Genomic DNA, 25,053 nt, shown 5'->3' with positions numbered 1-25,053 from the left:
CCTTTGCAAAAGTTTATATTTGAGAGGCAACCTGGCTACTTGGAAAAAAAGAAAAAAAAAAACAACAGATTCCTAGGAGACGAATGACTAGCCAGGGTTTGTCTTCTTAAGAGTGTCTCACTTTGGTTAAAAAAAAAAAAGTAGACTATTTGGGGTCATTTAAATGTTATCTAAATAGTAAATTAGGTAAATTGGGGTTTCCAGCTCACTGGAGTAACATCTGGCTAACTTCTGTTTCCATACTACTAGAGTGCTGTCAAGAAAACTTTTACTACTTTGGTCCCTGTGGAATACCAATTAGTAAATTTCCCCTTCTATCCCTTGAAAGACATTATACTCTCTGCCGGGGGCACAATTATTCATAAGAAATGGTTTACACAGAGGATATAAGGGTTGAGGGTGAGGCATAGCCATACTGGTTCAATTGAGACCTAAAATGTATACCAATTTTTAAAACTAAAGACCTCTAGGGCAACTCTCTAAAGATCACATTTATATATGTAGTTGGGATGAAATTATTGAAGACTTACTAGTAGTAAATAGCATAATCTTCATGTTGTAAACAGAAACCATTATGTAATTTTGGAAAGTTGGAGTTTCATTGTTGTTAAGGCATAATAATATATTTTAAAGACTCCTGGCGCCTGAACAAAAAATAAATCCAAAAAAAGAGAAGTGGCATGAAGAAACTGCACTACTCTGTTTTTTTTTCCTCCCTCACTGGCATATTTAAAGGAGAAATAAAAGAAAAACTCATTCATTCCATACCCAAAGTGTAAAATCAACCAGTAACTGACCTTTTGAGAATCTTTTTCTTTTTCTCAATATCTTAAGTATATAGTCCCCTAGAAGTGTCTTGAGATAGTAGCTATTTAGTAAATACTTGTCATGTAAAAAGTTCCAGAATGTACTTATATTTTGTGGATTACCTGCTGTCCCTTATAGCAATATATTTTCTTCTCAATAATGGGCATTAAATATTTTTCATTGATGACATAGAAAATACAAATGTAAGAATAAATGTTTTTGCTTAGGGAAGTCAGATTTAAAAAAATTGAAAGGGCTAGCAGTCCGGGAAACCAGAAAAACCCTGTGAGAACCACTGGCTCAGTGTATTTCTATATTGTAACCCATTCCCCACCAGCTCTACCTCTAAGCCATGCCATTTTTTGCCTGGTTTACTGCAATTAAACAGTAACTGATCTCCTTGCTTCTCCTCTTGCTCTAAAGCCTATTCTCAACGCAGTTATAATCTAACTCTGATCACTTCTCTGTTGAAAACCCTTCATGTTTCCCCAAATCACTCAGCAGAAAAGGCAGTCTTTCCAATGGCCTACAAGGCATGATCAGTTCTCACCTCATCTCCCACAACCTGTGCTCACTCCCTCTGATCCAGCCATCTCAGGCTCCCATTGTTCCTCATACACACAAGGCAAGTTGCCACCGAGTTCAGTGTCACTGGCAATCCCTCTGTCTGGGATAAACTCCCTGAGATAGGATTATGGCTTGCTTCCTCACCCGCTTAGAGACTTTTTTTTTTTTAATGTCACCTTTCCAGAAAGGTCTTCCCTGAGATAAAACTGCAAGCCTGCTACACCCTTTAAGGTCCCCCAATCCTTTCCCTGCTTTATTCTTCTATAATTCACTTTTCAGCCCAAATTAAGCTATGCATTTTATTTACTTATTTGCTTATTCTCTGTCTTTCTTCATTAGACTTTAATATACCTAAGATCAACAAATTTTTGTTGAGCAAATTAAAGAATGGTTATTATATAGGTATAGAGATAGATGTAGAGATACATCCTATAGAATATCTAGAAAAATCACTTCCCTGGGCCAAAGGGCATTCAGGGCAACTTTAAAAGGCAAACCTCACAGGGCATTACTAGATGTTATGGATGATGCCATGGTGTCATTATATAAAATCATATTAAAACACTTTCTGGCACTTTCTGGATTTTGTGTGCAGTTGGGGCTTGAATATCATGTAATAATCCAAGTGCTAAACTGACAACTCTAACCTAGAGAATGAAAGCTTGCTGTAGCTTGTTTCCAGAAGAATGCCAAAAACCATCATAAAAACCAAAGGACGCACCTACCCATCTTCCTTCCTATTAGAGATAGAAATACAGTCCATGTCCTGTGACCTTCACTGAAAAGTCATTCATATTCTCTATAAGTGAATAGAGAGATTTTGGCATTTCTCAAAGGCAGTAATCTAAATTTATTAATTAAAGTTTTAAATACTTTAAATTGCACTTAATACTATAATGCTTTTTTTCTAAACTTTGGTCTTCATTTCTTTCAATGAATACTGAGTTTATTCTAACTGTCAGGCTCTGCCCTAGGTGCTGGGGACTGAATGCTGCCCTCCAATAGGATGGAGACTGAATGCTGCCCACCAGCAGGACAGTGCCTCCATGGATGTGACCGTGGTAGGAGAAACTGGCATTGGTCAAACAATTAAATGAAAAAATAGAAAATTGCATGTGACAAAGGCCACAAATGAAAAAAGGAGGATCTGCAAAAGTATAATAGAACTATTAAAAAATAAAATAAGGTCTGACATAATCAGGAAGGATAGAGAAAGCTTCTCAGAACATGATAGTTGAGGTGAGATCTGAAGATACAGCAGGAGAGAACTGGGGGTGAGGGTGGGGGTGGGGAGGGCGAGGAGAGCCCTCCAGGCAGAGAATCTCTAGCTTTATCTCTTTGAGATTCACAGAGACTACGCTAGGCCCTGATAAAAGGATGGATCAATGCTTTTACCAGGATGAGGTATCAATTGTTTACTGAGGATCTTGTCCCTCTTAGGCAGAGAAAAACCCAGTGAGGCTCCAGATCTGAGCCTGTCTCCCTAGGAAAAGCAAATCCAGGATCTGGGTATCCTGCCTGCTCATTTTCCCTGAATGAAGATGAACTCTTCCCCATCCCTTATAGGGAGGAATTGCACAGGTGACGGCTGCCTTGGACGCTCTTGGTTTAGCACGTGCTCCTGGTCTCCACAACAGGCAGTGGGATATTCAGTACCACTGCTTGTGAGTAGAACAGTAATGCACTCCTATTTAGGGTGGTTGGTAAACACAGCTGCTGTCCACAGTATTACAGGAAAATCATTTGCATCATTCGTTTGGGTGGGACCCTTCTGCTTAGTACTATGTCTCAGTAGAGAGATTTCTCCAGGGTGGACGCTGTGGTTTCTGCTCCGGAAGCCAAGTAGGAAGGGGCCTCTTCCACCCTTCCTTCCTCTCCCTCCTCTCTCTTCCCTGCCCCCTTATCTGCCATCTTTGTCACTTGCTCACTAAGTCCCGTCAGCTGGCTCAGATGCTGAGATCCTGTATGTGACAGTAGAATAGACACTTAAAATTGGGACACTTTAGGTCTCACTTATTCCTGAGATATCAAAAAAGCTGGGAGGGCAGCATCAGCTTCAAGCCTTGTCCCTTTTTTGAAGCAAAAAAAGAACCAATGAAGCTTGGAGCTATTTCCTGAATCAGAGAGAAAATAGGCATAATAAAATTAAATCGGATCCATATTAATTTATAAATAAACAGAGCACATCCCCTCAAGTAAAGTATGTAGAAAGCCTCCTGGAACAGAAATCTTCATAAAACCTGTCCGGAATTTTCCCTCTCACCTCATTTTTACACACACACCTGTTTGATTCTATTCCACCACAGGGCAAGCAGTTAGAAAGAGGAAGGTGTTGGCTTAATGAAAAGAAATTGTTGTGATGGCAACTCTTTCAAAGACGTTTCCTCTCTATTCCCACACAGCTGTTTTCTCTTCTTGTTCTTTTTCTTCCGTTTCTCTTTCTCTTCATCTCTTTCCTTTGACCTCTTTAGTCTCATCTATTCCTTCGCTTCTCTAATCTCTCCTGCCACCTCTCATATTCATCCTGCTTGCTTTTCTCATCACTGTCATGTAATCATTCATTCACTACACACTTATCAAAAGCACTTGCATGTTCATTGCAGCACTATTTACAATAGCAAAGTCATGGAATCAACTTAGGTGCCCATCAATGGTGGACTGGATAAAGAAAATGTGGTACATATACACCATGGAATACCATGCAGCCACAAAAAAGAACAAAATCATGTCCTTTGCAACAAAATGGATGCAACTAGAAGCCATTATCCTAAGCAAATTAATGCAGAAACAGAAAACCTAATACTGCATGTTCTTATAAGTGGGAGCTAAACCTTAGGTGCACAAGGACATGAAGATGGCAACAATAGAAACTGGAGACGACAAGGGCTGAAAAACTCATTGTTGAAATCATTCTCTAGATATAAATCTATCAAACATTGTACAGAAAAAATGAAGATGATAGTTTATCAGTCAATGATATTTCTTCAGTGTATTTGATTAAAGTGTACAATAACTGGTAATACATTACTGGTGTCAATGTTTAGTTGGGTTGATATAAAAGATAAAGCATTCTGTAAAGAAAAAAAAAAGTTTTGGATATACCAGTTCCTATGTTAGGCTCAGAGGATGTATTAACAAGAAAGACATGGTCATTGCCCTCATGAAGTTTTCATTCCAGTGAAGGGTAAAGGACATAGCATAACTATATGAACAAAAAGTAAATAAATTAATTAAATAATTTCAAATTGTGGTAAGATTTAGAGTGAAAACAAAAATAGCACTAGAGAAATATGGGAAAAGAAGTAAGCAAGGTATCTCGGCTCACTGCAACCTGCGATCTCGGCTCACTGCAACCTGCAACCTCCGCCTCCCGGGTTCAAGCGATTCTCCTGCCTCAGCCTCCCAGCAGCTGGGATTACAGGCACCCGCCACCACACCAGACTGATTTTTTTTGTGTGTGTGTTGTGTGTATTTTGAATAGAGACGAGGTTTCACCATGTTGGCCAGGCTGGTCTCGAACAGCTGACCTCAAGTGATTTGCCTGCCTCAGCCTCCCAAAGTGCTGGGATTACAAGCGTGAGCCACACACCCAGCCTAGAGCAATTATTCTTAATTTCTTTTTTCCCATAGACTCCTTTAGAGTTTGGTGAAAACTGTCCATTGATTCTCAGAGTAGTCTTTGAGAAATATAAAATAAAATACATGGAATAAAAAATATAGCAATTATACTGAAATATAGATCTATTCACACATCTTTTGGGAGTCCATTGACCCCCAGGTTAGATTCATTGTAAAACATCTTAAAGAGTTTGGATATTATTTTAGATAGAATAGGAGGTAAAAATAAGGTTGTAATCACTGGTATAATATAGTATGATTTATATTTTTAAATGATCACTCTTATTACCACATGGTAATTGATTTCATAGGCCAATAATGGAAGCACTTAGAAGGCAACTTTACTGCTGTAGGAAAGAGATAATCCTAGCTTGGACTCAGATAGTAACCGTGGAGAAGGCTATTTCTAAAAAGTGTCACTTAGAATCTTCCCATAAAGGAACATGCATTCCCTAAGTAGAGAATAAAGAAATAGGAACAGAAAAAGTATAATAAATAAGTCTTTTTCTCTTCCTACTTCCTAAAGTCTCTCGTCAGTCCTCTGAAGGTTTCCTTAGTAACACAAGTTTAGCAAACTCTTCTGAAGAGCTTGTGGCTTATAGCCAATAAAATATATAAAAAGATTTCTTCATACTTACTTGAAGCAAATATGTTTCCAGTAAATCTTAAAAGAAGTTGTTCTCCTTCTCGAACTTGGAAATGACGAGATGGCTCTGGAGGTCCCCCAAACCCTTCCAAGCGCAGGCCCTTAAGCACCTGGCTTAAATCTTTGGAAGGCACCACTAAAACAGCTATTCTATGTGGATTGTCCTTCTGGTGAGACAGTACTATGCAGGCAGTGGTGCTGAGCATGGCTTCCTCTAAAGATTTCACAAAAGTAACCAAATGACTATTGTCCATGGTGGAAGAGAGGTGAAGTACAATAAACCTGCATGGAAGAAAGAGGTGAGACCCCAGGGAAAAATGCAGCATCAAGAACATCACTGATATCTAATAACACCCAAGAAAAGAGCCATATCAAACAGATGTCTTTTAAAATCAAGTATTCTCAAAGACAACAGGTGAGATTCATTAATGATTGTAAAGAAACTCTTGGCCATCAAGAAACCAGCTCAGGCTGGGCACAGTGGCTCACGCCACTTGGGAGGCGTCCCAGCACTTTGGGAGGCCATGGAGGGTGGATCGCTTGAGCCCAGAAGTTCAACACCAGCCTGGGCAACATGGCAAAACTCAATCTCTATAAAAAAAGAAATAAATAAAAAAAGAAACCAGCTGAAATCAAAATAAATTCTAAAGCATGTTCTTAAACGAAGAAGTCATACAGTCTCAGCTCAGCTCTAAACATGGCAGCATATTTTAAGTGATATTTTAATTAGAATTACAAAAGAGCATATTTAAAATATAGAAGAGAAAGATGAGCACAATAATTTATTGACTCTCCATAGGATGCAGAATGTATACCATAATTAAATGGGGATTAAAATATGCATCTCTGTGTAGGTGGGAAGGATCGTTAGGATGGACGTTGGTAGGAATTGCATTGTGTCTCACCCTCCCAGCACACGTACACATTCATATGTTGAAGTACTATCCCCTAGTACCTCAGAATGTGACCTTATTTGGAGATAAGGACTTTACAGAAGTAATCAGGTTAAGGTGAGGTCGTTAAGGTCTTCTCTAATCCAGTATGACTGATGTCATAAAAGAGGGAAATTTTAACACATAGAAATGCATACAGAGAAAACACCCTGAGACCATGAAGATGGCCATCTACAAGCCAAGAAAAGAGGCCTGGGCAGATCCTTCCCTCACAGCCCTTGGAAGGAACAAACCCTGCTAGCACCTTGATTTTGTACTTCTGGCCTCCAGAACTGTGAAACAATAAGTTTCTGTTGTTTAAGCCACCAGTATGTGGTACATTGTTAGAGCAGCCTTAACAAACTAATACAGACCTCTTTCCCTGGACTGGGCTACCCATTCTCAAATTCTTCTTCAGTGATTTGGCCTAAAAGAGGCCCTCACCCAGAGCAGCCCTACATCCATAGACAAGGACTGACCAATGTGGGGATGTAAGGCCAGCTGCCTTGGTACTCGCACTGCAGAGCTCCCCGGAGCGTGTCAGGCTACAGAAATACTTCATCTGAAACCATGGTTTTTTCCATCTTCCTCCTTTGCCCTACAGGATTCACCCAAGAGCTTTCTTTCAATAAATCACTTGCTTTTCATCTCAGACTCTATTCCTAGGAAACTGGATTCAAGACAATCATAAATGTAAAACTTCCCATTATGAAATAAAAGCTATCTTTAGATATATGATCACCTGTCTCTATGAGTGGCTACTCTTCATGAACCTTAAATCTGTCTAAAACTCTTCTCATAATGGGCTGTCTAGAAAACATGGAAATGAGAAAGCAAAATGAGGGCACTGAAGTAACAAATTCCGCTTATCTATACATAGTTATGAGATATGCATAATATGAACAGTTAATTACTATCTCCATGGTATTTCAGAAATGAAGGTGCTATTTTAAAACTATTTTGTAGTTAGCAGAAACCTGTAGTTATGAGTGCTTTCCCAAAGTACTTGTTTAACTATCATAAATGAAATTACAGATAGCATACCCATGTCAATTCTGGTTTGTATTTTAAGTACCCTTTAAAGAATGGTTAATATTTCTATTCGAAGAATAAAAATTTAATCTTACTATTCCATTTCTATAAACACCAGTTATGACCATCAGAAAGAGTATCATCAACTTTGATTGTTTTTGATGGTATTACCTCTCCAAATGTTCATACAATTCAACTGATACCAAGCCGCTCTGTATGGTTTTCACAACATCATCAAGCCCACACCAACCACTGTCTTGGCTTCTGAATCCCAGTAATTTCAAACATTCACTGGCATTTTTCCTAGGTTGTCTTATGGAGGCAATTTTTGTCCTATATAATGGTAACAGAAGAGATATTGGTACAATTTACATGGTATAAATCTTATTTAATGCATTCATTCTTTCATTGTGAATGATCTAATAACAATTCATTAAGTACATACTATGTGCCAGGAATTATGCTTTGCACCAGGAACACAGAGATCAAACTATATAACCCTTGCCCTACAGAAGCACGTAGTAACACAGTATTATCTGATTACAGCACAAGGTGACCTGTGTGATAATTAAAGAAACGTACAGGGTGGTTTAGGAGCAGAAGCAAGAGGTTCAGGAAGCTTGCAAAGTGAAAATGCTAATATTTGAGATGAGCTTTGGAGAATGACAAGCTTTTTGCAACTGGCAAAATAGATTTAAGAGAGTACCCAAAAACATTAATAAACTCGCTGATGTAAACCCAGATGCTCTAGAATAGCAAAGAGTGGTTGTATAGCAAAAAAGGGAAGAGCATACACCCAGGAGCAAAACTGCCCAGTTTCAAAGCCTGGGTGACTCTGCCTCTTGTGAACTGTATGACCACGGGCAAATTATTTGATTTCTTTCTATCTGTTTTCTTACCTATCATATGAAAATAATAATGGTACTGATATGGTTTGGCTGTGCTCCCATCCAAATCTCATTTTGAACTGTAGCTTCCATAATTCCCACGTGTTGCCATGTTGTGAGAGGGACCTGGTAGGAGATAAGTGAATCATTGGGGCAGTTTCCCCTCATACTGTTCTCATGGTAGTGAGTAAGTCTCATGAGATACGATGGTTTTATAAGGAGTCTCTCCTTTTGCTTGGCTCTCATTCTCTCTTGCCTTCTGCCATGTAAGATGTGCCTTTCACCTTCCACCATGATTGCAAGGCCTCCCCAGCCACATGGAACTGTGAGTCCATTAAACTTCTTTTTCTTTATAAATTATCCAGTCTTGTGTATGTCTGTATCAGAGGCATGAAAATGGACTAATACAAGTACCGACATCATAGGATTAAAGGAATTAATATTTCTAAAGCACTTATAATTGTAGTAAGCATAAATAGTATTAATATTCTAACTCTGCTTTCTGCTGTAGACACAGCCAATTTGCTTTCCTGTACAATTTTCCTTCTCGTGTAGCCTGCCCCACCCAAAGGCCCTGAAGAAATTGGCTGTATGTACCATGTGATACTTTTCCCCAACCACAGCTCATGTGACTAACAGTATACCAATTTCCAACAGCCAGCCAATTTGATTCCTTTTCTTTGGAATTTGACTAAGTGGCCCAGGGACTGTAACTTGTCACAGTCCTGTTTCTGTGGTACCTTGGTCAATGAAAATTAATAAGCAGAAAGATTATTCAGAAAGGAAAAATAGATGCTAAGAGAGAAAAAGGAGGAAAATCAAGAGGAGAGGATCCACATAGTCCTAGAGATGGAGAAAGCAGAGGTTCACTGTTGTAGCCTCACAATAAACTCTTTTCTTGAATTCGTTTAAGTGAACATCTGTTCCCTACAACTAAAGGAAGAAAAGTCCCTATTACTGAACATCTTTGGGGAAAAATACCTAGTCTAATGATGCTACCTACACTCCACAAAGAGACAGAGCCATGGTATATGAATGGAGACCAGAATGTGAATTTCATGTCTTCATTTGTGAAGTGAACTAGAGTTACAGGCTTAAAAACCAACTTACTTTCACAGGTTGACCTGTCCTATGACCCATAGATTCAGATTAGAAACTGAACTTGATTTAAAATGTCTACTCTGAAAACTTCTTACTCTGTATTGGTTACTTCAGGAGATCAGCTAGATTAAAATTAGGAGCTTAGGGGAAAAATAACGTTTACTTTTATGCTGTTGGGTTATAACCACAGATATGGTAAATTCTGTAACCCTTGGAAGTTAATAATTTATTCACACAGGAAGTTACACTCTTACTGAATCCAGAATATTGGTCATTTACTAGAAATTGACTTCAATGTAATTTTTTTTGATAGCATTCATTCACTTTCTTTTCTGTCAAAACCTAAAGTATTTGTGGAGACCAACAGGCTCCCAAGGGTAGTGGGGCTGGTCCCTACTCCCACGACCATTGGGTATATAACCTGAGCCAAATAATGCATTGGTCATTCATTAATGCTGCTCACCAGAATATCCAGTTTCGCCCTGATCTGAATACATTACAGGGTTACACTTCCTGGCCTCTGTGGTTGAGTGGGGCCAAGTGACTTGTTCCAGTAAATGATGTGAATGAAAAAAATATGTCACTTTGAGGCCAAGGACTTAATTGCTAATATAGGTCTATCCAAAGGTCTTTCTTCTGCCACTGTGATAGCAACCGAACAGTGGCTGTTCTATCTAGAGTGAGGATGACCAAGAAGCAGCCTACCTTTGATGGCCATGACAGATGCAAAGATTGTCATTTAAGCCCTTGGGATTTGAGAGTTTTGCTATCATGCCATAACCTAGGCTAATCTGTGCTATATCTGTCTTCCGGTTCCAGTGATCCATTCAGTGATGGATTTGTGACAGATCTGGAGTGAGAATCAGGCCCTGTGCTTTTATGCATATTCATAGGGAAAAAGCTTCCTCTTTTCCACTGAACTTGGACTTATAAAGATGTAACTATGTTGCCAGAATGAGGAACAAGCATGTCAGAGAATGGAATTGGCACAGAGGAAAGCAGATAGAGATGAAGAAGAGGGACTAGGTTCTTCCTGGTTGAGGAAAAAATATATAGATAGATACATCCTCAGATTTTTAATTTACATATATCAAAAATTCTTTTTGCTTAAACACTTTGGATTGGCTTTCCTATCACTTAAATCAAAAGAGTCCTTAACGATATAAAGATTAAACTTAAACTTTAATAGGCACAGTCCACTTTCAAATTAAATAATCTGATAGTATACTTGTGTCTCGCAACTGGTAACAGCTCTGTAACTAAACTATTTCCTTAATATATGCTAATTGCAAAGTTTGACAACTAGTATTGTCTGACAGTGAATAGCACTTGATCAAACTCCATAAAAGGCAACATGCTGACATAGTGATAGTTCCAAAAATAGTAAAGATTTATTTTTTAAATGTGTTTATTTTAAAATGACCAATTTTGCTTGGGACTCACCCAGACAGTACTAATCTTTCTGAGGCTAGAGATTAAAATGTCATGCTACTTTATCTGTGGAAAAAAATAATATATGATACAGAATTTGACAAGCATTCAAACCATCAAAATTCTCATTCTATATTGTATTTTACTTTCAGGATATTTTCTTTGTGATATTCCTGATGTGTAGATATTTAAACATGAATGTCACCAATGTTTTGAGGTTAACTTTTTCTCAGAAAAGTATAATTTAGTCATTAAAGTATTAATTTTAAATAGTGTGCTGTATTCAAAAAACTTCAAATATTTTCCCACTTTAAGTTTTTCATGTTGATCGTAAAATTCATTTAAAATGGAAAAGTAAAGGGAAGAAGAAAGTCCACATAGCCACATTGCCTGAAGTCAAATATTATAATATATTGATAAATTTCTGGTAGTTTTTATTTCTACATGGATTGTTATTTGTCTTTAAAGTGGTGAAATATTTGACATATTTTAAAATATGTCATACTTACATTAATATGTCATATATATTGCCATATTTATGTCAATATTTGACATATTTTATGACAAACTGTGTACCTTAATTTTACCATTTGTAATCGGTGTAATCACTGTTGGATATCAGTTCAAATGACCTGAGTGCTTACCACACAGCTGAGAGAAACGTTCTCTCCTGAGGTAACTGCATTCTGACTGTAGGTCCATCTACCCTTGGAGCTTTACCCAGTTCAAGGTGTCACAGTTACAAGTATTGTACAGAGAAAAAAACCCTACATAATCTAAGTAGTCCTCAGTCTTCATGTATGGTCCCATTCTCTTTTGCTTTGCTGCTGTTGCTGCCTCACTGCTATTGAAAACGGAAGATCCTCCATGATCTGATGCAATGCCCTCGTTTGGTGTATTTACCTACATGTGCCACTATTCTGGCAATAGTTTTTAAGGTGAGGAAAAACAAGAAAACTCTCCACTGTTACGCTATGTGTGATTCAGTTATTCCACCCTGAGCTTGAGCTCCCAATGACACTGTACCTTAGTGGACCCATGCACCCTGGCCCCCAACATGCCCACACAGTAATTTTTTCAAAGAAATTTTCACAGTGCTAGAACTGTCTTATATTTTATTCAGTTTCTGGACAAAAATGAGCCTAGGTCATCCTAGGATGAAATTTAGTCATCCATTCAAATTTCTTTCTCTATTATGCTATGTTTTTTTGCCAGCTGACAGCAGAATATCCACTTAAACCTAACAGAAACGTTTCAATAATGTTGCACCTCAGGAAAAAAAAAAGGGAGTGATGACTTCAATCTCTTTCATCTCAGAAGGTTCTGTTCACTCTGTAGATTTGCCTGTGTATTCCTAGGGACGATAAGATTCATATACCAAGGAGTATACAGATAAGTAGATGTATTGGCTAAGACTCTTTGGGGTACAGGTAACAGAAAATCAAATCCATTTTACTTAGTTATAAGTGAATTAATTATAGTAATCCTTGATTGTTAATGGGGCAAACAGACAAATGTGGAGGGCATCAGATAAAAACTCTGTCTCAAATTGGAACATCATCTTTATCTAATTACTTCTCTTCTCTGCATCTTTCCTTTTTCATCTAGTACTATTAATGATCATTTTTTTTCCAGCAGCAGAAATCACGGCTGTTGACAACTCTGGAGTTTTATATCCTAAGATATGAGCTACTCCCAAAATTACCCTTTTTATTAGGCATCAGGGAATTATGATCAGCCTCTTATAGGTCAAGTGTTTAATTATATGTAGGGATATTAATGAACATAGAAGCTCCCACTGCATCTGCATGGATAGAAAGGGCAATTTGCAGAAATTGTAGTACAGTTCCCAAAATACAAGGTGTCTAGCAGGGAAAGCAATAGATATGCCTTCCAGCCTGCATTTTCTCAAGCCTAACAGTGCACAATTACATCTTTCCCAGTTAAATGGCCTAAGTACCTCATAAACAATATTCAGAAGATTTTTCACAAGATTAAAAAATCTGCTCCAATGCACCTTAATATTTTGTTTCTCTAACTGGGAAATAGACACTATTGGGAATTTTTCAAGGATAGTTTCTTTTTTATTTAAAAACTAAATTATTTCTCACTTGGCATTCCAATTCACAGGGAATCTTATTTTCTTAAGGAAAACAGTATTTATGAATTAAAAATACTTCTAAGTACACTACCTCCAAGTTTAACACATGAAACAAATTTTATTTTCTCAGTAAGCATTTACTTTAATGTTTCACTGAAACAATTTTACTCTATTAAATGAGATTTGCCTGCGTTGACAATACAGCACTCATTGAGAAGCACAAAGGAAAATGTAGTATGTGTGATTTCATTATCTATAAAATTATCATTTCCTTCTTAGGTAGACTCTAAAATATCATAAATTTAATACACAAAATCCAGAATTATAAATAACAAATTTAGAATAACAAATTTAGAATAATCTTTAGTGTAAAACAGCGAGATCTTGATAAATGTGCTTTTGGATACGTATTTTTTTGGCTTGCATACTTTTAAAAGAATTTTTTGATACAAATTCTTTTGAAATTTTCCAAACTCCTCTCCAAATAAAATGTGTGAAGTCAGGGTTGCAGCTAAGGGAGCAACCAGGCAGGAATGAGGGGATTACTAAGATGGCAAACACCTTTCCTGTAATGTAGATGCAGGAGTATCAAACTGTAAGCAATAATCAAGTGAGCAGAACATGACACTGTCAGTCCTTGGGATCACAGCCATGTGGGAAAGGTGAACTTGAGACCTTCACCAAGACTCTCAAGAAGGCTAATGTAGCCCCAGGTAAGTAGCAGATGGTTCTCAGCAGAGGTAGGAACAAATGGCACCTTGAGGAAAGCAACTCCATTATGCCTGAAGAAACCCCACGTCTGCATGCTTGCAAGCAAAAGTTCTCAAACAAATTAGAAGCTAAATACCATGGATGACAGATATAAACACGCCCAAAGACTTCGGATGTTAGACTTAGCAGATTTAAGATGAAAACAACTATATATGAAAAGTTTAATAAAGGACAGTATCCCAAAAATAAGAAGGCAGGAAGAAACTCTAAAGATAATTAGGGAAATTTAAATAAGGGCCAAGTAGAACTTTTTTTTTTAGACAGGGTCTCACTCTGTCACCCAGGCTGGAGTGTAGTGGCATGATCTCAGCTCACTGCAGCCTCAATCTCCTGGGCTCCCACCTCAGCCTCCCCAGTAGCTGGGAAAATATAACTTTAAGAAATAAAAAATAAAATTGTCTAAAACAAAACTCAAATAATAGATTAAAAGTACATTTTTAAGGTATGCGTTATTTTTGCCATTTCAAACTGGAATGTGAATAAATTGCACAGAATATGGCACATAGAGACAGGGAGCTGGAAAACAGAAGGAAAGTAAACAATACGGAATTTAAAAAGAGGTGGTCATACATACATCTATGTGGAAACTCGGAAGGACAGAGTGCATACAATGGAGAAGTGCCAGCATTTGATTAGAAAGCACATAAGAACTTTTCAGAAATGTGAAAAGGCATACATCCACTTATTCAGGAAGCACAATATATTGTATTCGAAAAAGTTTAAAATTTGTATCTAGACAGATCATAGATAGACACAAAACACCAAGTGCAAAGAAAAGATCTTGAAAGCAGCAGGCAAAATAAAGCAGATCACCCATAAAGTTATGAAAATTGCATCCACTGCAGTCTTCAGAACAGCAATAAAGAGTGGCATAATATCTCCAAAGAAGTGGAAAAAATTCATTTTCATCCTAGCATGTTATATCAAATGTGGTAGGTGGTCTCCAAAGATGATGCCTAGTGAACTATGCTCTCTCCCAAACAAACCAGAGTTACTCAACTTTAACCTATAGAGTGCTGCCAGAGAAGAAGAAGAAAATGTATCAGGACAAATATAAGTATATGTGATCAAACAGAGAAATACATAAAAGCAAAAGAATAATTGAAAATTTCAGAATAGTGGTTAAATTTGGTGGGGATGAGTGACTGTGGTGAGGACAAAGGGGATGGAATGAGGTGGGGCAAGTAAGGAGATGCATACTTTTATCAATAATGATCAGTTTATTGTTTGATATTAGCTTTACTAGTTGTCCATTTCATTATATGGTGTGACTTACATATATTTTATAAATATTCTCAGGCATGAATCACATATTACATTTGAACAACTTAATCTTAAAAACAATTGCATTGTGTAGGAATTGTCATTTTTCATGGGAAAAAACCATTTTCCTGTCTAACTCTCTAAAATATTGACTGCATAGTAAGTAATAAGCTCCTATTTAATAAAGTATTGTTCCTCTTTACTGCTATGAGAAATCTTTTCTGGCTCATAATTAAATGACTCTCATCCTTTCACTAGAAATCATTCAGACATAAAGGAATATAACACAATACAGACCTTTCATTCTTAATATTCAGACTATGCTTTGGCCTCAAATAGTTTTTATCTTTTTCATTACGTGGGGTATGGATTGCTTTTCGTGTTTCTGTTTCCATAGAAAATGTCCAACTGGCTTTCATTCTTTGATTAAAGAATGTTAAATAAACAGTTGAGATGGAGTCTCATTTGCTTGTTTTATGCTCCACTAGATGGAAAAAAATGCACCTACTATGTCTGAGACTAATAACAACATAGCACATTGTAATGTATCAATTTAACATTGTCAAAAAGTGCAGATGAATTTGCAATACAATTTACATTTCCACGAGTTTGCTCATTAATTTATTTAATTTACCTAATGTTTTTAGCACTTACTATGTTGCAATTGTGCTAAGTCATGACATGTAAAAGAGAATATATATTATTGCTACAGTAGAATGTGGGATGTGTACAAAGGATGGGGTTGGCACAAAAAAAAGAGCACTTGATTCCTCCTAGAGAGCTTAGGATATCTGGACAGAAAAAGAGTTGAACTGGAACTTATAGAATGGGCAAGAGTATATCAGTTAAATGTGGCAGAAGAAAGATTTTCTAAAAGACAGATTATGTACAAAGGCAAAAAAAAGTGGTTTATTCTAGCAACTTGGCGAATTTAACTGATGACAAATAGCCACTTTCACACTCCACAGGAATTCTGGACAAAATGTCACATAAACACACACACACACACACGTGCACACACACACACACACAATTATATGAACTCAAAAGCTGAAAAAGAAATCCCCCCTAGATCTGGACTCAAGGATCTAAAAAGCAATAATTCTCTTTCTTCACTAGGGAACTCGAGGAATTGATTCTGTGGGTGCTCCTTCCCCTATCAGCCTCTTCTTTTCAACCCCAACCATGCACACGTGCCAGGGGCTTGAGGTACAGTTTAATATCTATTCCCAGACATACGATACAACCTCCAGCTGCACAGGGAGGGAACTTGAACTAAGTCATGAAGCTGGAATCTCAGAAGGGCATCACTGGCCATGAGAGAGGCATAACACTCTCTGGTTATTTGGTTATTGGTAGCAATAACCAAAACCCTTTTGCTTGTTGGCTCAAGAAAATAGTCAAGAAGCACACACACACAAAATTAATTGCTTCGGCTTGGGGGAAAAGGGAGAAGAAGAACTGATATTTATATCTGATCAAAAATTAAAATCAATACTTGGAAATGAATGTCTAAGGGCAAGAGCCATAGAACAGAATCAGTATGAAATTCTGCAAGATTACGCTGTACTCCTAGATAGATGATATGGTGTTATACATCATGTTAATAGATAGATGATAGAATAATCAATCTAAAAAAGACCATAAAATAAGTATGCTTAAATAGTTAAAGGAATAAAGGAAGAAATACAGTTGGCCCTTGAACAACATAGGTTTGAATTCTGTGGGTGTGCTTGTGCACAGATTTTCTTGCTCCTCTGCCACTCCTGAGACAGCAAGACCAACCCCTCCTCTTCCTCCTCCTCAGCCTACTCAACATGAAGATGACAGGGATAAAAACCTTTATGATTATCCACTTCCACTTAATGGATAGTAAATATATTTTCTCTTCCTTATGATTTTCTTAATAACGTTTTCTTTTCTCTAGCTTATTTTATTATAAGAAGCAGTATATAGTACATATACCTTACAAAATATGTGTTAATAGACTGTTTATATCATTGGTAAGGCTTTTCTCCTGGTCAACTGTAGGCTATAAGCAGTTCAGTTTTCGAGGAGTCAAAAGTTATACACATATTTTCAACTTCTTGGTGGTTGGCACCCCTAATCCCCCTGCATTGCTCAAGGATCAACTATATAAAGCACAGTAAAACAATGAAGCAGATTGGAAAAAGCACTAAGCTTTTAGAAATGTTAATTATAGTGAATAAAATGAACAATTTAAACATTATAATAAATTAATAATGTGTATAATAAACCTAAGGAAATTACCCAAGCACATCATATAAAGTATTTAAAAATATCAAAGGAAGATTATGAAATATGGACAATAATATAAATTATGTTTAACTCATTTATATTTATTGTCATAACAGATTATTTTACTTATATTATCTTGCTTACACTTGCTCTTAAAAGTAGACACATATCACCATGCTGATGTTTTGTTTGTCTGTTTTCTTTCCGTTATCTCTCTTTCATATAAATTTTTACTTTTGATTTTTTTGCTTTTATATTATTTATGCTCAATATCAAATTTTAAAAATAAGAATAATACTTGCTTGTTCTCGATATCTTGAATCTTATTAAGTCAGCCTATTAATTTTATATACTTATTTTGTAGATAAGAGCATGTGAGTAGTCCATTCTGAGAGCCCTTGTATTTAAAAACAAAACAAAACAAAAACAAAATGACTTGTTTGTAGGATGAAAACCCTGATTTCCCAATCTTGCCCTTAGAGAACTTGAGAGCTTTGAAGATTTTGGTCCATTTCTATTTCCTGATATTAGTGCTGCAAAGAATAAAACTGACACCAAACTGATTTCATTCCTTTTTTACATAATCTGTTTCTGGTTAATGGATGCTTATGGAATTATGTTTTATTTAAACCTACATTTCAGTTTGCCATGTTATGTCTAAGTATGGGTCTTTTTTCATAAATATTTTCTAGTAACCAATCAGCACTTTTAACTCAAGGCTTTAATCAACATCAAAAAATCAAATTCACCTAGGCCTTTGATTGTTTCTTTTTTTATGATTGCTTGCCCTCTTCTTCAATGGTACCTATAATTATTAGTTTGCAGCACTTTGAAATGACTCCTTATCATATTTTGGTCCCTTTTCATCTCAGCTTGTTATCTTTATGCCACATCCTTTTGTCCTTTCATCTTTTCTTCATCTATTCTGATGATTTTCTGCTAGTGTTTCTTGGCAATTATGTTTACTGGCTACAACTAAACTTATAAAATAGGTTTCTTTAATATTCTCCAGGTAACTGTAATTCTCATTATTCAAATGACTGTGAAATATCAGGATGATGCTCTCTCTCTCTTCCTTTGTATTTCTACAAGTTTTTTTAATATATATTCTTTAGAAATCTTGGTATTGATTTGTTTTTCTTAAAACACCATGTAGGATTTTGGTTTTTTTCTTACCCTTGAATGAATGCTCATCCACCTTTTATAGTTTGGTAGCTATTTGAATCTCTTTCTTGAATCTAGAGACGAGATCCCTTTGCATAATATCTGATTCAATTGTCAGCATCTAGCTATTTTTACTGAGTGTAATTCCTCTGGACTAAGTTATGTCTTTCTCCTACCTGTGCTGACTAAATTTCCAGCGCTTTGAATAGATTGAAGGTTTCAAAATGCACCACCCCAGCATGCATTTCTGCTAGAGTTCTTATTGTCTCCATCTTTATCTTTATACTTGCAGGAATTTTGGGATCCATAACAGCTAAAATTATTACCTTTTGTGGATCCACAATATCTTCTTTCTAGATTAAAGATATTTCATAATATTTTAATACAGAATTTAAATACAAGGCATTTGACTGCAAGTTTTAATCATCTAAGCTTCTTTGTTTGACATTAAGCCAGTTTACAATATTAGAAACTTACTCACCGGTTGAAATACGAAGGTGTAATCCTATTTATTGTGGCACTTGCTCTTCTTTTATGATCTATCTCAGAACCAAGGTTGTTTTTATCAAGGTATGGAGAACAAGGTAAAAACAAAGTGACTGGCTTCTGAAAAGGATAAGTTGATGGGTGCCGAATGTGAATCAGAGGGCTTGTGGATTGGACTGAGTAGAAAGTATCTTGCTGTGCTTTTAAATGTGCCACCAGAGCTGGGTCAACTGGTTGGATCTAAACAAAAAATATATTTTTTCTTATGTTTTAATAGAAAAGATGCAAACTATTGGTACATTTCTAATCCAGTTTTTTGAAAATTCTATGCAGCATAGTTTTATACATTTCTCTATATATTGTTAGTTGAAATCAACAATGCATTTTATAAAATATTTATAATATATAAAAGAACACAGTATTAGGGCCCTTTTTACAAAGTCCTTCTGAAATCTGGGTTCCCTGTCTTATGTTATAAATAACTAAGAAACAGACTTAATTGCAGGCAACAAAATGACCTAGAAAACAAAATAGATGTTTTATAATGATTTCTAATTAGAAATTGTTAGATCAAGTGATCTTTAGAAACTAGAAAAACATGACTTGTTTCTTTTCACATAAGAATGGTTAAAAATAAAAAATAGCTAAGATGATTCCAACATTTCAAAGTGCGTGGAAAATATCTATAAATAAGATATTTATTATATGTTTTCTTCCTAATCGTTCTTCTTCACTTACCACTTACATTAACAACTGGGAGAAATAGAGAGGAGAGCATGGGAGGGGAATGAGGGTAGACGAACAGGGAATATTATTTGAGGAAATAAATCTTGTAAAATATACATTTACATGCCCTTTGCAAATAGTGTTTGCATATATTAAATCCTTACTCCCAGAAAATGGCTGTTTCATAATTAAATATAACAAAATATTTATTATAATAAATATTTTAATTGATTGTCCTCTTTTTTGTCATCCTCGCTGATCAAAATCTTTGAATTATATGTATGTTCCAAAGTCTGTTGTCAATTCTTTCATAGCCATGCAACATAAATTTTCCCAATAAATATCATAAAGAAAACAACACAACACAAAAGACTAACTGGGAAAATCTTTCGAATAAAGAGAAGATTTATTTTTAATGAGATTTAATATGCTCAAAATCATTACATTATTGCTGATATCACTATATATTAGGCCGTTACAACTACAAGAAAATAATCCATTTTTTGTTATATTAAATATTGATACCTTCTTTGTTGTTTAGAACCATGCTTGATGACCCACAAAATCTATGAGCAGGAACTCACCTATTTTTAATATGTTTACCTTTAACTGCACCAGCACTGGAGAGGTAAAAACTCCTGGAGGGTAATTTAAGGATATTCGGGAATCCATACTTGACTTAAGAGCGAGGCCTTTCTTTGTTACTGTGAACGACTCTTTCTTTAAACAAGACACAACAGAAAAGATACCCAATTTGTAAACTTTTACTGAAGCACAGGTCCCCTGTATAGAATAAAGAACATTAAAATAAGCTATAGCACTGATTTGAAAAATATTTGCTGTATAGACTCTATGGATTGTCAAAAAAATCTATACACTCTTTATTTAATCACCTACAACTTAAAATGATTCCAATAACCTAAAATGGATGGTCATTTTATGAGATTAAGTAGAAATAGATAAGAGTTTCTCAAATTTAGACTACACAATAAAAAACAGAAATAAACATACTTCTTATATTTAAATTAAATCTTCCTCCCAAATTGTGTGAATAATGGGCAATTATTTTCAGTGTTTTCACAAATATGATTGTTCCTAGAATTCTAGCCTCCATTAGCGAGAATCGATTTTAAATATTGACCTTTATCCAAAACATTCAACACTGTTCTAGGGAATCCTAAGGACTGGAATTCCATTATTTGTGTAGTTTGCTCAAACACTGTAACACCTGTGCTGTCAGCAAATTCTTTCTTCTAATAGCTCACAGTATCTTAGGTTCCCCAAATAAAGTCATTTTCTCTTTGCCTCTCCTCTTTGCAGTGGGAGCAAATGACTAAGATATTTGTGTTTCTTTTTATACAATGACATTCAAATTTGTAATGCATATATACAGACACATACTCAAGGTTTTTTATTGCACAAAAGGGAACTGCGTACATAAATGAAAACAAAATGATCTTCTCCTATAATCACCAAGGCTTAAAATGAGGAGGCAGACTTAGAAGTAATTTGGTCTATTCATACTTCCCCAATCGGCAGCCGGGCTCTGCCCCAGCATGCGTGGATAATCATGCTCACATACACGAAAAAACATTTCAGGGACAATCACAATGGAAAATAGTCTACCATTTGAAAGCTGACTAAGGAAGAGATTTCACAATATCGCTGAATGAATCTGTCTCTGGGAAAATTCAGGGCATGGTGAATATTGTTAACCGGCCAGAGGGAAAATTGTGAGAGGTGAAAAAGAAAGATCTTCTAGAAACCAACAGTGGTTGCTGTGCACTTCGATCATATTTGATAGATACTGAAAGGCCAAAAGGGTTTTTAAATAATTAGAATTTTAGAATGTCATACGATCCACATAAAAATTTGGAAGTAATCCAAAGTTTAAAATGTTTTTCTTACTATAAAGAGAAAAATTCATGCCTGTATTTGTTATGATAGACAATGATTCCCTCGCTCTCTCTCTCTTTCTCTTCCTCTGTCTCTCTCTTTTTTGCTTTAATTATCCATTTACTGAACATCTTCCAAACCCATTTTGTGACAAGTGGGCTACAAGCAGTTTTTGCTTGTATTGTGATAGTTACACAGACTGGCCAAAACTTAAGAGCCCCAGTCAAGGGCAATGCTGACTAGACTATCATACCTATAAACTTCTGATACTAAATATAAAATGTATTAGTTGCAGGAACTGAAATAAGTAAATGTAATAGGCTTAGCTTTGATACTCAACTATAAAACCTTATTTGTAACCCAGAAAAAATCAAAATCACAAAATAAATATATAATAAATAATTCCATGTATATATGAATTTTTTTACATTTATTCCCTGCCTGTCTCATCAAACGACAACTTACATAAAGCTGAAAAAGATAAATATTTTAATTGCTTAAAAAGAAGTTCAGTGGCCCAAAGAAAAACTTTAAGTATTAGTCTCCATAAACTCCATACTAAATTTATTATTTTTATTTTTTTGAGACAGAGTTTCACTCTTATTGCCCAGGCTGGAGTGCAGGGGTGCGATCTCGGCTCACCGCACCCTCCGCTTCCCGGGTTCAAGCGATTCTCCTGCCTCAGCCTCCCCAGTAGCTGGGATTATAGACATGCACTACCAGGCCCAGCTAATTTTGTATTTTTAGTAGAGATGGGGTTTCTCCATGTTAGTCAGGCTGGTCTCGAACTCCCAACCTCAGGTGATTCGCCCACCTTGGCCTCCCAAAGTGCTGGGATTACAGGCCTAAGCCACCACACCTGGCCTCAATACTAAATTTAATAGTTGTTATATTCTCTCTTCACAGCATATGAATTTGTGATCATACAGAGCCTCAGAGTTATTACAATTAAAATTTGACATGAAAATGATAATTTATTAACAACTAACATGTGTTTATAGGCTTCCGTCTCTCTTCATAAGTTTATTATCTATTTAATTCTTACAACCATACCAGGTAGACACTATTATCATGTTTATCTCTCAGATGAAGTAACTGAGTCACAGCAAGTTTACATAATTTTCCCAAGTTCACACAGCAAGAAAGTGTAAAAACCATATTTCAAACCTAACCAGTCTTCTTCCACAGCCCACATCTTAACTACCACATATACTTTCTCCCATGTGTAGACCAAATTTCATTTCTAGACTTACTAACAATCTCAAGGCATACACAAATTTTTAAATTTTTTATCTATTTTCCCAACCCATGAATAATAAAAATTAAAGCTACTATCATCTGGAGATTCTAACATTCTTAAATTTAGACAAGGGTCCATCATATTAGAAATGTTGGTCTGAAGTTAGTCTAAAGCACAAAAGTAATTAAGTCATGATTTTGGTTTTGTTTCCTAGGTGAAAAAAATAACATTTGGTAGGTGTTCGACCCAAGCTCTCCATTCCTAACTTTGGCTAATCGTTTCCATCCTTTGATCTTTATGGATGGCAATAAACTGTGAACGCACTGGCACAAATTCAAAAGTCCTTCCATTTATTACTAGTGGAGCAATTATATCTACACTACAATCTATTAGTCTGAGTGATATTTATAAGAGGAGCCAAACAGCAAATGTAGATATAGCCAAGAATTTACTAACCTTATAACCTCCCTTCATTCCTTCTAGTGAATTTGGGTTTAGGTAACTTGATTGAAGGTTTATGTCACACACTTTCACCATGATATCTCTGTAATTTCCTCTGTAACGTGCAGTAAATGGAATTGCAATGCCTATTGGAAATGGAACTCTCTTTTCCTTATCTGAGCATTCAATAGTTATGACGTTGCTAACTAACTCTTCATTATCACCCACTATTAAAGAACTCATGTGATTTATTATCCGGCATTCTAATTGTTGTAGAACATATGATGGTGCTGTAATATAACAAGACACTTGGGGGCCAGTATCATCACTCAGCACATCAAGATACCTGGAGGGGGAAAAAGAATGTCATTTTTCCAATTATTTGATTTATGTACTTTACAGCTAAATGCAGAAAAGCACAGACTCTAGATCTACATTGTCTTGGTGTGAATTCCAGTTCTGATCAACTCTGTGACCTTGGGCAAGATCCTCAGCGTCTCTGTGCCTCAGTTTGCTCAATGGTAAAATGGTGATAACATAATACCTATCTCACGGGAGTATGAATTGAATTAAATGAACCATTACATGTTAAGTAATTAGAGCTATGTCTGGTACACCATAGTTGTTATATATATTAGCTATAATTACTTTTGTTACTACTGTTATTTAAGCAATTGATTATTCCACAATAAGAAGCTGAAGATTGCTGAAGTTTCTTGGTAAAATCAGTACTAATACTTGAATAATTTCCTCAATTGTGAGGAGAGGGAGTAAACATATATGAAGTATTAGAATTGTCTAAACACACTAGATCAAATGATGATGATGATTATATATTTTTAGAAAAGCTGAGAAAGATACAAAAGAACTGTAAATTTATCATTAATCATAGTAATTAGGCAAAGATTACTTATAATCCCCAAAAAAATCAACCCAAAATTTTATTTTGATCATTCATTTTACTCTTTTTTAACCATCAAATTTGCCAAGGATTATAGAGTCATAGATTTGAATTCAGATTTGAGATCAGTCGCTATTTACTTGACCTTACACATTAATAATTAATATTAAAATAGTTAATATTTTGCTGCTTTCTATTAAGTAGTTTTTAGGTTACACACTATTCTCACAACTATTGTATTAGGTAGGTGCTACTAACATAATTATTTTACAGATAAAAACACTGAGGCTCAGAAAATTTAACTTTCTTTTAAAGATCCCACAGATGGTAAGTTTTAGACCAGATAATTGGCTCCATCTATCTTTAATGTGAAAGTCCAAACTCTTGAATATAATATCATAATTCCTCAAATCATTCAAAAGTGCTAGTTACTTTATTCATTACAAATTGAAACTAATATCTAATTCATAACAGTGTGAAGACTGAATGCGATAAAACATTTAAACTTACAATAATGTGTTGGCCTAAGATGTATGCTCAATAAATTCTGATTTTCTACATTAAAATTACCAACTTGAGTTCCTCTTTTTTTTACTACTTCTCATTTATACCAGTGAAATGATTGAAATACTGGAAATGTTGAAGAGAAATAAGAGGATCTATATATAACATAGCATTAATGTCCAGCTCTAAAATAATCAGATTTTAGACATTTTTCAATTACTTGTAAATAGAATTTTAAAGTACAATTTAACATAGAAATCCAAAAAATATGTAGAAATTG

General features: G+C 35.7%; 1 protein-coding gene across 2 annotated transcripts in view; it reads right to left on the bottom strand.

Moving 5' to 3' along the window:
• DTHD1 (death domain containing 1) overlaps positions 1 to 25,053 on the bottom strand; it is a 63,676-nt gene that overhangs the window by 33,302 nt on the left and 5,321 nt on the right. Inside the window, exons 2-6 of one of the 2 annotated variants that reach the window (XM_003832151.5) lie at positions 23,384 to 23,714; positions 20,395 to 20,574; positions 19,061 to 19,305; positions 7,774 to 7,935; positions 5,631 to 5,920 (exon numbers count right to left, since the gene is read on the bottom strand). In XM_003832151.5, the coding sequence (XP_003832199.5) occupies positions 5,631 to 5,920; positions 7,774 to 7,935; positions 19,061 to 19,305; positions 20,395 to 20,574; positions 23,384 to 23,714 (1,208 nt within the window). The remainder of the gene's footprint in view (positions 1 to 5,630; positions 5,921 to 7,773; positions 7,936 to 19,060; positions 19,306 to 20,394; positions 20,575 to 23,383; positions 23,715 to 25,053) is intronic. The other variant, XM_034958432.3, reaches the window with a different exon arrangement.

Source organism: Pan paniscus, chromosome 3, assembly GCF_029289425.2.
Source record: "Pan paniscus chromosome 3, NHGRI_mPanPan1-v2.0_pri, whole genome shotgun sequence".
In the NCBI taxonomy this organism is placed as follows: Eukaryota; Metazoa; Chordata; class Mammalia; order Primates; family Hominidae; genus Pan; species Pan paniscus.
This window is presented reverse-complemented; position numbering and strand designations above follow the sequence as displayed.